This window comes from Ambystoma mexicanum, chromosome 6q (genome assembly GCF_040938575.1).
Source record: "Ambystoma mexicanum isolate Mex_15411 chromosome 6q, UKY_AmexF1_1, whole genome shotgun sequence".
In the NCBI taxonomy this organism is placed as follows: Eukaryota; Metazoa; Chordata; class Amphibia; order Caudata; family Ambystomatidae; genus Ambystoma; species Ambystoma mexicanum.
In genome coordinates this window covers 1,133,209,230-1,133,225,223 of record NC_090937.1, presented here as the reverse complement: position 1 = coordinate 1,133,225,223, position 15,994 = coordinate 1,133,209,230, and the positions used below count along the sequence as shown (strand labels likewise).

General features: G+C 46.3%; 1 protein-coding gene across 3 annotated transcripts in view; it reads right to left on the bottom strand.

Annotated features, from left to right (window-relative positions):
- GABRA2 (gamma-aminobutyric acid type A receptor subunit alpha2) overlaps nucleotides 1-14,029 on the bottom strand; it is a 686,792-nt gene extending 672,763 nt beyond the window's left edge. Inside the window, exons 1-3 of one of the 3 annotated variants that reach the window (XM_069631722.1) lie at nucleotides 14,008-14,029; nucleotides 12,990-13,083; nucleotides 11,235-11,344 (exon numbers count right to left, since the gene is read on the bottom strand). In XM_069631722.1, coding sequence (XP_069487823.1) covers nucleotides 11,235-11,344; nucleotides 12,990-13,060 — 181 coding nt within the window. In that variant the 5' untranslated portion in view covers nucleotides 13,061-13,083; nucleotides 14,008-14,029. Of the gene's footprint in view, nucleotides 1-11,234; nucleotides 11,345-12,989; nucleotides 13,084-13,526; nucleotides 13,836-14,007 lie in introns of those variants that run through there. The other 2 variants (XM_069631721.1, XM_069631723.1) reach the window with 2 other exon arrangements.
- Nucleotides 14,030-15,994: the final 1,965 nt, after the last annotated feature.

Here is a 15,994-nt window from a genome sequence, read left to right as displayed (position 1 = left end):
AAACTAGAGATCCTAGTCAGTGGGAGAGACCTATGTTTCATGAAATGGCGCATTTAGACACATTCACATTTGAGCCTCGTGGATAGTGGGAGAGAGGTCTTTGTTTCACAAAATGGCAGATCTAAACACACCTAGATTTGAGACTCCTAGATAGTGGCATAAAGGCCTATGTTTCACAAATTGGCAAATGTAAACACACCTACATTTGAGGTTTCTAGTTAGTAGTGTGGCTATTTGTACCTGAAATTGTGCCTGCCTTGTCCGTTGATGCTGGTTGACAGCAGTGTGGTCCTCATCTAGCTCTTTTGGATACTGGCTGGGGCTGCTCAGGTGGTTGCAGGTGGGGTGAGTGGTGATTGGGGAGGTGGTCACCCAGGTGAGTGGGTTGGGGAGGGGATGTAAGTTGCTAAGAGTTTAGAAATGTTCAATGCTAACAAGGCTACTGGGGCCCATCACTGCTTTCTTTTTCCGTAAGATAAGCGTTAGGTGGGGGCATAGTCATCCGTTTGGGTTGTATTTGTGAATGAGGGCTTGGGGTTAGTAGACTGTTAAGTTGCTCTGGTTTTTTGTCGGTGGCTGCCTGATTCCCCTGGCTGACACCTGCAGACACTTCCTGTAGCTGCTTCTTTAGGAGTTGTCCTTTCCCTCGGGGTCCTTCGCAAAGGAGGCAGAATGGGCATGGGGCTACCCTGGGAGTTTCGTTAAAAAGGTCTACCAGGTCAAAGTGGAGGAGGCTGCGAGAAAACACCAATCAGCTGGCGGAGGGCAGGAAGGGAGGCGGGTTGGGCAAAAGGGACTTTGCGAGGAGAGAGGAGGAGGGGAGGGAAGCTGGTGCAGGGACCAGGGGCTGTGCACTCACCTCATGGGATCGGGCTGCAGAGTGCAATGGTGCGGCAACGCAAGGTCTAGTCCCTCGCTGCTTTACAATGCCAGATGAATGGCCAATCAGGGGTGGAGGGTTTCGTGGGAAGCGGTCTTTGGGGAATCAGGAAGTGGGTATGCCTCAGGAAGGCTCAAGTGCGCTTGAGCATGGAAATGTAATGCATAAAAAATAAAGCACTAAAGGTGCTCGGTCCGGGACAGGGGACCAGGGGCTGTGCACTCACCTCACAGGATCAGGCTGCAAAGGACTATGATGCAGCAACGCAGGGTCTAGTCCCTCGCTGCTTTACAATACCAGATGGATGGACAATCAGGCGTGGAGGGTGGGCTGGGAGGCGGACGTTGGGGAATTAGGAATTAGATATGCCTCAGGAAGGCTTGAGTGTGCTGGAGCACGAAAATGTAATATATAAAAAATAAAGCACTAAAGGTGCTTGGCCGGGTCAGGGAACTAGGGGCTGTGCACTCACCTCACGGGATCTGGCTGCAGAGGACAGTGCCACACTTGTAAAGACTTGGCCTACCCATAACCTTTAATGTTTAGCAATTTCAGTTTCTGACAGGTGTGTTTCCTGATTACAAGCAATTGACGCTTTGGTTCTATTGAAATAGGAAATCACTTTTTGTCTTTTGACAAGATTATGTAAACAATTAACATTCCAGGAAGCAGCATAGCAACAAAGCTATGTGCAGAAAAAAATCATAATGTTTGGTATTTAAAGTAAAAAGAAACATCACAGGAGCAAAATTAAAACCTGATGTGGAATAGCAATAAGTGCTCCATTTATAATGTAATCTGAGATTCTCCTTAGGGGAGAACATGTAAAAGAGAGGGGTGAAAAGAAGGATAAGGGAAGACAAAGTCAACACAAAATTAAGCCATGGCACCTCTACTTCGTTATAATTTAACTCATTTAATGATTTGTCATGTGGACTCTCACTTAGATTATTAATTCATGCATATAATCAATATCATGTGCAAGTCGATATGGTGAATAAGTATGGTATTGTGAAACATCTGTGTGCTTATAATCCCTGGAAAGGAAATTGTGGTAAGGCACCATTGGATTGTTAAAAGCCACACTATTACAATTTATATAGGCCGATCTGGGATTACGATTATCGGCAACCTTATCGAAGATCATCAATTCTTTGTACTACATCCAAAAAACAGACTGCAGGGAGTACAATAAATAATCTAATGTTTAAAGAAAGAAGAGATAATAATTCAATACCACATCAGAGATTTTGTAAGCCCAATGGTGAATTACTGGAAGATGAAAGCCTTTATGACAGATTAGATTACTTAAATACGACTGAGTATGATGAATGGCCTGAGAGGTATGATCATTACAAGAAATGTATGAAGACTAAATTGATTACCAGGGATTCCATCACCAATTACACGAATATGGAAACTGACAAAATGTTGGTGGGAAAACCTAATGTATTTTGAGAGTTATTTGTTAGAGCATGCTACATAGATTTACTGTGCTCCCAGAAACAAACATGTTTTTAATGAAACAGAGGTACAACATCATCCTTAGTAAGGAGGTTTTTGGGGAGTGGCATAAATATTATGGATCTGATCATTTTTGTAGTAGATTTGATGCAAAATGCATAGAGAATCTTTGCTATCAGTCCATTGATAATTAAAGCCTCAAGGATTATCGAGTGATGCATTTTATGTATTTTGTATGTGACTATGAAGATGGCTATATCGTTGAATATTGCTGCTGAACAGTTTTTGAAACTGATCACTAGAAATAGGGAAACTTCTATATGTGTTTGTATATTACTGAAATACAGATCATGGATGAACTTCATTTAGTGTGTAGGATAACTTTTTTGTGATTAGTTTTAACTATTTTGTGTTGAATGTTATAGGTATAATTATAATAGTTCATTTATAATTGTTCATTTACAATGCACTTAATACCAGCGAGTTGTTTCTAAGTGCGGGATCGGGATTCAAACCTATTTTGCGCTGCGTTGTCTTGCTTCCAAGACAAACGTGTTGCCCCTGAGCTATCCTTCCTCCCCAATTGTATTATTGATAATACAAAACCAAAGATGTATCTATCTAGCAATCTGCTGGAACCAAGATAGCTACAGTGCTGTGCAAAGAGTACCTGGTCAGAGAATATTGTCATATTGTAAAGAAACAGCTTATAATTGAATATGTCTCTTTGCCTTTTTAGAAGGGAGACTGCTGCTTTTAACCTTTGCAAATAGTCTTTGCTTGGCATGTATGCTGGCAATCTTTGTGAGGTTATTGGGATTTCCTGATTTAGTTGTGATACTTGTGAAAACACACTAGTTGTCAACATTTCAGCCATATGACAAAGACAGCTCAGATAGGACTGAACATGGAAAACTGCACATGTTCCAAAGTGAAGAACAAAGTTGAGAACAAGATTGACCGTTAGAAGATGAGATACCCCCTAATATCTCCATCAATATTCTTTCCCAACGTCCAGAAAGTGTGGTGTCTTCCAAAAGCATCCGCAGGTTCTAATTAAATGATCTTCCACTCTGGGCTATCATTTATTGTCCTTAGTCTGTGGCATGTGCTTGCCTATAAGATCCATGTCAAAAAGGAGATGTATTATATAGCTTGGGGTAAACACTTTGTTGTGTTGTGAATCGACCCAAACTGTTGCATGTGCCTGATGTACTTAACGATCACAGATCAAATACCCTTGGAGCGATGTGGCTCACACGACAAGCTTAATTAATATGTATGTCACAGACATTTTTTGTATGTGCCTTATCATGAACAGTAGCAGTTGCTGGTTCAGAAGCCTGCAAAGGACTGCAGAATGCCATACCCACTTCCCCTTTAGCAAACCAGGCTGTGTTGCAGCCACTGTCCCTTGAAAGGACATGTATGAAAAGTATTCAGAAAAGCTGTATTGCAAAACCAAAGTTAATTACTCCTTTGGGGGTCACAGTAGACCACTGCCACCACCCACTAAGGTATCTTCTGCTCCATGGAAAGATGAAATGGTCATCTAAGAAACTCTTCCTCTAGGACAGGGGGCTGCAAACCTGTGACTTTCCAGAAGTTTTGGACAGTCCTCTCATGATCTTTCACTATTGACTATACTGGCAATTGCTGATGGTGCTGCAGTCTAAAACAACTGGAGAGCCAAGGGTTACAGACTCCTGCACTAGGAGAATGGTCACCACCTACTCTGGGCTTTTGGAACCCAATTAATGATTTACAATTTACAAGAATCGATGTAAAGCAACAGACGGTGGGAAGACATGGATCACATGCTACTAAATCACAAGACGTTGCAATGTTTCTTTTGTTCATTACAAATCCTACCAGTTGAAACATTTATCCCAAACCCACATGAATAAAATTGAAAACCTGTTGCTTTAACATGCCTGACATTGTCATAACACAGGCAGTAAGTGGCAGATGTTACACATGTCTGCAAAATGTTAAATTTCAAGAATCTTTGAAGAAATGTCCCTGTACATATTTCTGTGGAATAAGCTACTAAAACTTCAGGAATCAAAGAGGTGGCAAATCCTTGCTTATTCAACAGATATTTACAATGAAACATCCCTGAAATGTTCGGCAAAAACGTAATTCCTTACAAATGTCTTCACAATGCAAGGCGTTGGTAAATGTTATAACAATATACACACACAACTCCTAATAGCCTTTGTATTAGAAAACTCATAAGAATTTTCAGAATATCAGTAAGAATAAAAACCAGCGGCCTGATTTACAGAATCTTTTGCTTGCTGAAAATTGACTTTGCACACTTTTCAGCATGCAAAACTCCTTTCATCTATTCATGGAATGGACTTTGCATGCATTTCCAAGAACTTCTCACAGGTCCGTCACGTATTTGCATTCAGTCGGGTGCTCTGCGCAAGACTCCACGCAAAGTGTGAGACGGGCCAACACAAAGAAATAAATATGGGGCGGTACATGCATATTCCCCATTTCTTACACAGAATGAGGAAGAATAAGGACTTACGTGGGCGTGTCGAGAGACAGGCTACGCTAAGGAATCGCATGCACAGCTATGCACTAACACAAGTGTATTCATGGATCTTACCGCGCAACATCATGTCGGGCTCACAATCCTACTGCCACATGAAAGGACCTGCAAAGTCCCAATCACATAGGAAACAACACGCAAAGGTAAGTTACAACCAGAAATGTATGGATGATGGCATGCAGTTGAGGTGCCGATTGAAGTTATGAGTGAGTGCATGCAGATGAGCTGGGTGCAGCTGTCATTTATGGTGGTACACATACAGATTTACTTGGGGACGACTTGAGTTACATGACATGTAATGCATTTTATTGGGGTGCAGTTAGGAATTATAGGGAACTGTACACAGTGTCACAGGGGTGCTTTCTTGATGCAGGGGGATGGCCCACAGTATTGACGGGGTGCATATGGCGGGATGTGGACTGGGCAAAACCTTGGAATATGTGGGTAGATCTGCATTGCATGGTGTCGTATCATGGATGATCCAGCCGCTACTTGCGCCTTGGGTTTCTCTGTGGTTCAAATTCCACAAATACGCAGAACACGCTGTGGGGTGCAATTAAAAGCCCCAAGCAGAAATCACTTTCACATGAATGGCAGGATTTTAAACACTGAAACAAAAACGGCCTGGCCTTTGTTGTTGTTTTTCAAGTAAAAATAATGAGCCATCTGGACAGTGGCCTACCTGTCAATACCAATGGACAAGCAGCAGTTTAATTTACAAAAGAAGGAGCAATCAAAGATCCCTGTCACATGGACAACAGGATTTGTACACATTGAAAACAAAAAAATGGCCTGCACAGGTGTGTGCAAATAAAAAACGGTTTTAAAAAGTAAAATTGAAAAAAATATCACCGCTCACAGAAAAATGTCAGGAAAACAAAACATGATGTGCCGGTTGACCAAAAGCAACGTATATTACTATTCACCAACAAAACTCCAGTGGCATTTGAAGAGTCACTTTGTCTTCATGGAAAATGTCAGCCCAAGGCAGACCCTTGTGCTGGATGTCCCATCTCCCATCTAATGAGCAACTGCTATAACATGTCCTGCTGAAGGTGTTGAAATTCAGTGTTCTCCAGGCCTGCTTGCTCTGAAAGCATTGACTTCAGAAAAAGTCACTCTTGGCTGGAGCATGACTAATATGTGTGAAAATGGGGGCACCAACTTCAAAGAGCAAGCTTCCAGCACAAATGAGACTGATAAAGGTACAGGCTGACCCAGTGAAAACAAATGGCCGGAAGCAGGAGCAGGACCATTTGTCCCACATGAAGATTCAGAATTAATTTAAAATGTTTATTATCATTTAGGCCTTTTTCTCAGCAACCATACTGTGGCTTGATTTCATTTTTGTACCATTTTTTTATGTAATTTCTAGGCGATTTTGGGAATATAAAATGCATCTATCTGTGACTCTGGTCAACTCTAATGGCCAGTTAAACTAGGTTTCTGGCTGATCTGAACATGTTCCAAATCTGCGAGTTGGTGAGTGGGTGGAAAAAGAAATTAGGGATATGCTTAACAACTTACATATTCATAACTGTTCTGCTTTTTATGGAAATGGCAGAAAGGTGCAACATGGCCGTGCAAAATGGTACGATTTGGTGGTCGGCTTATCTGATTGTCCATGATTAGCTGAATCAGAAAATATGGTTAGTATGGCAGTTGCCAGTAAAATTATGAAGTTGTGATACATAACTAGTTTTTGCCCAAAAGTTGAAAGGAGAACAAAGTGTGGTGACAAATACGAATTGCCATATGTTGCTCCAGTCCCCTACACCGAACCTGACGTGGAAACTGGGTTTGGGAGGAGAGAGAAGGGTAACTGTCCAATCCTAGTGGCAGGAATGATTGCAGGGTACCTCCCCAAGATTGTAAAATTGGTGGTGTCATCACTGCTATGTAAGGGAGACTGCACAAGGACAGAGGGACAGAAAAAGGAGAAGGACAGGAGGACAGAGAGAAGAGACAGACCATAAGCAAGGATGCTGAAACTTACCATTTGACAGCTGTAAGGAGACACCGAGGAGATTGCTGACAGTGCATCCGGGTGGGGCTGTCTATCTCTAGGAAGGCCTCAAAGCTAACAGGATCCTATTGTGGAGAGCGGGAGGCCATCTTTGAAAGTGGAGTGACCAGACCTCAGCCCTATCTTTCCAGAATGCCCTGAGATGCAGCTGGCTTTCCTGAACCTTAAACAGAGGCTTGCTCTGTAAGTAGAATGGAGCCCTGGGAAACCAAAAGGTGGGGTAACCTGCTTGCCTTGAATCATTTTCCTTTATATTGGGTGGGGGTTCAGGGGGAAACTGTGTAGAACCTTAGCCTATGTAACCGAAAATATTAATTCAATTAATTCCCCATTTGGCAAAACACTACAGAGTGGATTTTGTTAAAAGTCGAAATTAACAAAGCTCACTTCCCAGTGTGCTCTGAAAACTATAGCCTATAATTTAATTGGGTAATCCTTGTTGTCCAGCTGACCCCAAATTATTTAAGGAAGAGGGGTGGCTTTGTTCTTAAATCAGTCCAATCTTTTTATCCAGCTTCCTCAACACAGGCCTTTCAGTAAGAGGGGGTCTGAAATCCAAAATTCCCCAAAGCATTCCAATTTTTCTGTCTGACTTCCAAATCTAGACCAAAGCAAGAGGTGGGTATGAAAAACAAAGCAATATATCACCATGTGTTTATTTCAAAACAAAAGTGTGGGTGAAATTATAATTGCCATATGTATATTTACCAATCTTGAAATCCTACAGCTACCTTTTTAAGTCTGCAGGAAAATTAAAATTGCACAACATTGCATGACAAGCGCCTTTGTTATTGATCAGTGTAATTATTTTGTGAAGTGAAATTTGCAGAAAGTGAAGAATTGTGATTGTGTTCTTTTTAACCCACTTTTGTGATGTATTTATGCTGATAGAAGTTGATTGTGTTGTGTCACGGATAAAGTGGTGTTTTGACTTCTTTGTGCTAATTTCTATTACTGTTAATTTTCAAATAAATACCAATATATTTCCCTTACACCAGCCTGGTTCTTGGCTCATTGTTAGCTCAGGGCAGAGGTATCCAAGGGGCATGATATGTGTCTGAGATAGGGCTAAAAAAGATTATCTGTTAAATAGTTTGTTGCATAACCACTTGAGTTGGGAGGGAAGGAACTCAATAAAACGTTACAGCGCATAGCATGCTTTTGCATGCAGGTATGCGCAAAGTGCTGTTACGCGAAGAGTACTTTGCAGGGTCTATGCGCTTTTTCTGTAAATCTGGCCTTTAGTGTTTCATGCCCGTCATGTTTGCACAGAACAGTTACATTCTTCCAATTGTAGGGTTTCAGCAGCCGAAATCATTACGAACATGGTTAATCGTTTAATTGCTGGTCAGCAAATGTTAGCTTATGTCCTGGTGGAGGGGAGAGCAGAATGTGGCTAGGAAATGAGGGGCACAACATCAGGCAAACATCATCCACAAAAAGGCAAGAAACTACTGAAACGCAGAGGTTCACATGGAGAAGAAACTTCAACATATACATGCCAGTATTTAGAAAGCCATACAGCTCGAAGCAGCTCACCATTTGGCAGTTTCTGAAACTAGGTTATACCGGTACTCAGTGCTTTAAATGGCCTGCACACTCTGGGGTGGTGGGTATCTTAGGGGCTGTGGCCTGGCATGGGGCTGGTGCCGCAATTAGGATGCAACATTTACCTTACCTGAATGCTGCCTGTTAGGCCTAATAGGCACTATTCAGATGAGGTAAGTGTTTCCTTGCCTTTTAATTGCAGCATTGACCCCCTGCAGGGCACCCCTTCCATTAGAAATGCTGGGGATCTCTAATACTAGGGGGTCAGAGACGCAATGGAAAGCTAGGCTTTTTTTCTAAAGCCTGAAGTTCTCACTTGAACGAGACAGATTCAGGCATTACAAAAAAAAAAAGCCTTGCCTTTTGATTGTGTCGCCGACCCCTGCCAGACACCTCTTTCATTAGAGATGCAGGGAGGTTGGCGACACAGCGACATGGCAAGGCTGTTTTTCGAAAGCCTGAAGCTCTCACTTACACGTGAGAGCTGCAGACTTTAGAAAAGAAGCCTTGCTTACTACCAGCCGTAGCAGGGGACTTCCGGGGGCCCAGCAGAGCCCCATCTCAAACACACTTTTCAGAGCCTGCCGGGGCTATGCCTCGGCTATCTCCAGACCACTTAAAGCCCTGTCAGTTCAGAATTCCCATTGCTACCTCATTGTACACATATATCAATAAAGCAAATGCATTCGAAATACATGTAATAAGTATTGACTTTTGTGTTGACCAGCTGAATGAGATGAGAACAAAAATGTATATAGATTTCGTGACGTATTATGCTGCTATATTACACCCTTCATGTCCCACCCCTTGGAGAAAAGGGAAGAAAAACGACCAGACTCCCCCAATTAAACAGTTTAATACAGCATCTGAAATGCATTTAAAACTCTAAGAAGAATAAGAAAAATAAAGAAACCGCTTTTCGTAGACCTTTTCATTTGCCACAGAGATTCGACCAGTAACAGTAAACAATGCACTAGATAGGCACATGTAATGAAAAGTACTGCAGCAGTATGGATTGCTTCCATTACGACACACTAAAGTGCGTGCAACTCAGGCCCCCTCGCAATCATGCCTTCTTGCGCTCCTGCCCATTGGCATCACTAATCTTTAGGGCGCGTTCTACGCATTTACCTCATGATCCAGTCCTAAGGCACAGAACTTGACCGCCTGTACGCGCACGCTGCGTTGGTGCCTCACACACACACACACACGTGCGGCTGCTAGTTGATGTGATGAACTGTAGCTATGGGCATGCAGGGCAAGAAATTAACCATTAGCAGAAAGGCACACTGTCCTTACCATTAGCAGAAAGGCAGAATGAAGACGGTGTGGGTCTAATGATATCTAATATGATAGTTTATTTACATAGTGCCTATACACAATGGGCCTCATTACACGGACGGCGGTAAGGGTTAACGGTCACCGTTAATGGCAACGGTGGCCGTTAACCCTTACCGCCGTACTACGAGGTCCCTTTGCGGGTTGGAGGATTTAACGCCTGCTTCTTGCATGCGTTAAAATCCAACCCGCTAAGGGACCTCGGAGCTAATTACGGCACCGCAAAATTGCGGTGGCGTAATTAGCGCCTTCCCCATTTCCATAGAGCCCTATGGGGCAGAAATGGGAATAGGGAAGGGCAATGGCGGAAGGGGGATTTACCGCCCCTCCAACCTTGGAATGGGGCGGTAAATCCCCTTTCCGCCAAGGCGGTGCCGGTATTTTACCGGCATGAGCCATGGCGCTAATAGCACCATGGCGCACCGCCTACCGTGTAATGAGGCCCAATGTGTTTCAAAGCGCTTCAAGGCAAGGGAGGGAACAAGGGAAAATACAATGACATTCTTACAGGCCATGAACAACAAGAATGTTAAATAAACTATCGTACTCGGCCTGGCGACATTTCGGATAGTGCAAGAGCTATGAAACCGATAGGAAAGGGCGGGGGATGGGAACAAACAGGCGACTATCGTACTAGGCCTGACGACATTTCTGGGTGAGGCAGAAATTTACAAAAGGTGAGGGAGAAAGGGAGGAGAAGGAGGGAGGGGAACAAAACAAGCGACTAGCATACTAGGCCAGAAAACATTTCAGATAGTGCTGGAGATGGGGGGGGGGCAAGTAAAGCAAGGGGGGAGGGGACACACGTGTGTTGCTTTCATACTAGGTCCAAGGACTATTCTGATAGAGTAAGTGCATAGAAAAAAGTAAGGGAGAAGGGAGGAGAGAGGGACAAGGGAGAGAAGGAGAGAACAGAGAATACAGTGAATAAAAGAGCTGAGAAGCAGAGGGGAGCGAGAGTACAGTTGCAGAGGTCAGTAATACAGGGAACAGGAAAGGTAAGCAAGGATTCAAGATGACAATGATCACAGCATGACAACAAAAACATGAAAAATGGAAGTAGGCATTGCTTAAAGAAAGTATCCTCACGGGACGGTGTGCAGATTGTGTGCGGTCTGGGCTACTTGGATACGCTACCAACACTTGTCTTCCCTGTCACGCTCCTTGTCGTTATTGAACCCTGTCCTGAGGTACTAAGGGAGATCATAACATGTGTTGTGAATCACAATCATTTAAAAAACAAAGCAGAAGATTTTCCCCCTAATCAACCTCAAGCGTGTGCACATTTCTACATGGTACGACGTTGCATGTTTGAATTGTACATGTATCACTCCAGATGACTTGGTAATGAATGGCAATCGTCACGCTTTAAATGCGGAAGTAGTTAGTGGAAGGTATTAAAGCGGACGTGTTACCTCCCAGTCCAGGCCTGAGGCGGTTGTCATAGCCATCGAGCAGTCTGTCCAGGATCCGGGTAAAGATGGTGATGTTTTTATTGTCGTCCACTGTTTCAGCCAGAACTAACCTGGATGGAAAGCAGGTAGCCCCGGTTAATGTGTGAATTGCAGTTATCATGATATGCACACAATTACACGACTTTAGAAACAATGTACTCTGCCGCCTCCCGTGCCACTATTACAGAAATGTCAAAGGTGCTTCTCTGCAGCTTGTTGGGAAGTTGTGTATCTGCCAGCGCTATGGTGTGACCCAGCAGAAGAGTTCAGAGACACTAGCAGTTCAACACATTGTGAAATGGGAAACCATTGAGACGGATGCCTGGGCCCCAGCCGGACACTCTTCCTCACTGATGTGTGACCGTAGTGCTGTGCAGCAGAACGGTGAATACATCTAGTGACTGCACTGTAGCAAAGGTAACGGAGCAAAAAACAGCCACTATTGAGCGTTGTGCGCACACCGCCCATCAAAAGAGCACAAGGCGAATTAAACATCCTACCGGGTTAAGGCAGTGTGGCAACTTCCAGTGTTCCCTTCTGCAGTTAATAACGTTGATTACTGCCCGAAAGAACAATCGGGTCCCCATCTAGTCAGCGCTGTGCTGTAGGTTTCCAAAAGGCCCAGTTCGTATGGTTCTGACTTCTTTATTGTTACCTTTAAATCCGTATTGTTGGGGTGTGTGTGAGACCAATTCGCCTCCGTACATTTGCACGTGCTGCTTGAGGAGTGCCCGCCTTAGTGCCGTGGGAGGGCACGTTATTTTTTGACAGCTGTCACTCCTGACGGCAGATTGTGACTGAAACCTGAGCCGGTAATAGATACAGCCACAGGGAAACATTTTTCAGGCGTAAAGAATGTTGATATAAACGCCGGAAAGCGGGCATTTTGGAATATTGTTTTCGTCAGAATAAACTTCAAAGGAGAGCTGTAATGTGCGTGCACATGCCCAAAGGCTTGTGGGCAAGAGGCGCGTCGTGCCACTGCTACACAATTGAACTCGCTTATGTACTACCCACAGTTCAGAGGAAACAGTTCAAACCGTCATGGCGTGTGAAAAACCTTAAAAATCCAATGCAGAAAACAACCTGCCAGGGGACCCGGTTTGCATGCAACACGTGAGCCTCCTGTACGCTCTGCCTTCGTGTTACATGTACGGAGTGTGCTCGACAACAGTGTGTGGATGCTGATTGCTAACACAACCTGTTGTCTCGCTGCAATGGGCGCCGGGGTTGCGTGCGAGCCCCACACCTAGAGGATTTAGGGCCGATTCGTGCGTGCAGGTCTCTCTCACGGCGGCGTGAAGACGCGGGAGACACTCTCTCAGAATGTCAATAGCGCGTCAGACCAGCCCCACTCCCAGTCTCGAGATACAGCGGGGGTCGCCGAGCGTGGCAGGCTGGCGGCCCTCCCAGAGCAATGCCTGCCTGCCATGCGGTGGCATGTTCCTGCCATCTGCAGCACCCACAGGCTACACGTTCTCCCATTAGTTTGTGGCTTTAATGGGCTCGGTCGACGTTGGCACTCAACTCTAAAGGGTTGAAGATCGTGATGAGGCAGAAGGATTACACGCAGGCCCTCCCAAAATCATGCCCCGCTCCCCCTTCACACACACACACATCCGTAGTCTGCTCTAACGAGAAAATGTGGCAACAGCGTCGACACATTACGGCGACTAGAGAATGCCAATGAGCACCAACGCGGGAGATGCCCCTCACCTTGCAGACTCCCACGCCACGCAGAGCAGCACACAGACCGGGACGTGGCACAGGGGCGATGTCGTCCTCATTGCGGCTGGCACCGGCGCAACACCTGAAAGAAGCAGAGAATAAAAAGGCACATTGAAGAAGTCGTCGCGGTGTCGTGGAGATTCACTCGAATTGCTAAGCAACGTGAGGGGAGGTGGGAACGCGCTATGCACACACATTGCTGAGCTTTACGCGGCGGCGGCGGCGGCAGCAGCACGGTCACCCATCCTCGTCGGAGAGCGTGCAGTTTTTTTTCTGGCGTTAAAGTGCACTGCCCCCGGGGCAGTCGTACATAACCTGGCATGCAAGCTATGACTATATCACTAGAAAAGTGTCCAAACTGGCACAGTATCCTCGGTCCAGACCAGGAATACGAACATTACGTAACGCAAGACAAAGCGTCCGAGTCGGGTAGTGTTGCCCCCCGACTCTGCGGGGGCCGTTAAAATCCAGGGAACGCAAAATATTCGGAGTGTTGGCATAAAGCATGCAAAAACAGATACCCACCAAACGTGTGGGGAGCGGTGCTCCTACGCGTCGCGGCCAGGCTGCTGCCGCCTCCCTAGCCGAGGGTCTGAGCCCAAGAGCTCCGGGTGCGGCAGCGCAGGCAGGGACTGTGCCCGCAACTGCAGCCGCCTGTGCCTGCGGCAGAGAGCGTGCGGCGGTGCGGACGGACCCTTCCCTGGAGCGAGGGCTGCAGACTGCAGCAGAGCAGCAGCAGTGGCACATCCACAGAGCCTCTTCCACCGGAGCTGCGGGAGCGCGCGCGCGCGCGGCGTCGGGAGCGCACGCTCGCAGGCGGACTGAGCTGGCTGAGGATGGAGGGGGATGCGCGCAGCACCCCTGACACCTGCCCGCCCGCTTGGGGGTGATGATAAGCTCCAATATTAATGGGCTGTGCCTAGCTCGCCTTGGGGTCAAAAGCTATCTGCTGGGTGGCTCCCCTCTTAATCAATCACAGTGCTGCCTCTTCAGAGGTGCTTATTACCAAGCAGCCAGTCTCACTGCAACCGCTTCTAGAGCGTCGGCGGCCTCACCCCAAGGGCTGTCAACCTCCATCCCCTAGCAGGTGTTCCCGTACGCTGGGGTTAGCCGCAATGTCGCCCCCAAGCCCGCCCCCTCATCTCTTCACCCCTATCAGCTGCTGCACGTGGAGCGTGGTGTACCCCCCGTCTCCCGTCATTGCTACAGCACAGGAGCTGATCTCATATGTGTCTCCTGGCACACGTCCCACACTCCCCCATCAATACACCTGCCACCCCCATCAATACACTCCCCCATCAATCCAGCTGGGGACTAAACTTGCCCGTCGGCCTTCACCCAGTCCAGCATTGTGGAGAATGAATGCCACCCTGTCACCTCCCTGCTCGCCCTCTGTGGCCTCTTCTACTTCACACAAGAGTAGCACCAGCCTAACCTGTTCGCCCACCTACTCTAGGGCATAGACTGGTTCCTCTCCATCCGGCCCCCTTTGACAGTATTGCAGCACAGTGGATGGCGCTTCATCCCACTGCCTACCACCGCCATAGCCACTAGCACCGGCTCTTCCACCTGCTAAACCTTGCCGTGTTCCCATATACCCCATCATCGAGCCAGTGACCAGTCTGTGCTGCCGTGTTCCCATATACCCCATCATCGAGCCAGTGATCAGTCTGTGCTGCCGTGTCCCCATATACCCCATCATCGAGTCAGTGAGTCAACTACTACCTCTTCCTGCATGTCATGGTCAACTCCAGCATGGCGGCAGTAGCGTCACTGCTACACAGCACCTCTCCCCACGGTGGGCCGGCATGTAACCACGCACATGGCTTCGTATAACCCAAGACTCTGCCTACACCTGTGCTAGGGACAATTGCCATTGACCACTAGACATGTGTGCTCATCACACTCTGCATATTGGCAAGTACAACTCATGCCAGGATCTGCCAACTCTTCCTCTGTGCATTTAACCAACCCAGCACATATCCTGTTGTAACATTACATTTCCAGGCCTGCAGCGCAGTTGTACCTCACACTGACTGTCACTTTTAAAATAATGTAAGATTAGAAGGATTGTGTGCAGTTTAGCAGTGGCAGTGCTGGACCTCACCTTTGTTGCAAGCAGCCTTCTACAGTGGAGTCGTTCTACAGTGTTTTTTGGTGAAAGGCGGATCCTGATCTTAAAACACCACCTATGCATGGAGCGCGTGCGCTGTGCAAGCAGTGTGTAGTTTAGCAGTTCAGCTGTGAGACAGAGAACTCGAAGGCAGCAGGTGTGTGCCTTATTTCAATACTTTTGTTGCCAGAGTGCGGCTCTCCGAGTGCCGAAGTGTGACCGGTTATGTTGTTTATTAAAAACAGGTCAGTGTGTTTTCCCCCGTGTTCACCGCTGCTGTAGCCTGAACTTGCTCTCCTATGTATGAACATTGGTGGAACTGGCAGCAATTGTATGTACAACTAGCGGTACCACCAACTGTTGTGCGGGTCTGTAGCTGACATGGACATGGGAGTCTGCTATAGCCTTGTGTATATTTACTTGTGTAATAACTTCATATTTTTGGGAAACCACAAAATCTGCAATCTCCCAAAATCTCCTATACTGATAGCACAGAGCGAGACCCGCACCACCCCTGTGCAGGGCAAATGGGTAGGGTTGGTCACATTTCACCTTTGCCAGTACACCCCACACTGGTATGTAGACCTTTGTGTCCTAACTTCCTATTTGTGGAAAAGTCACAGAATCGTCAATCTCTCAAAATCGCCTATACTGATAGCACAGGGTCGGAACCCGCCCTGTGCAGGGCGAACGGGTGGGGTTGGTCAGATGTCGCTATCGCAAGTACACCTCAGACAGGTATGCTGACCCAAGCCAAAATTCCAGCCCACCAACTGTTGTGGGGCTGAAGCCAACATTTACAAAATCGGCAACCTCCTGAAACCGCCTAAACTGGTGGGGTTGATGACATTTCACTATCAGCAGTTCACCCCAGACTAGT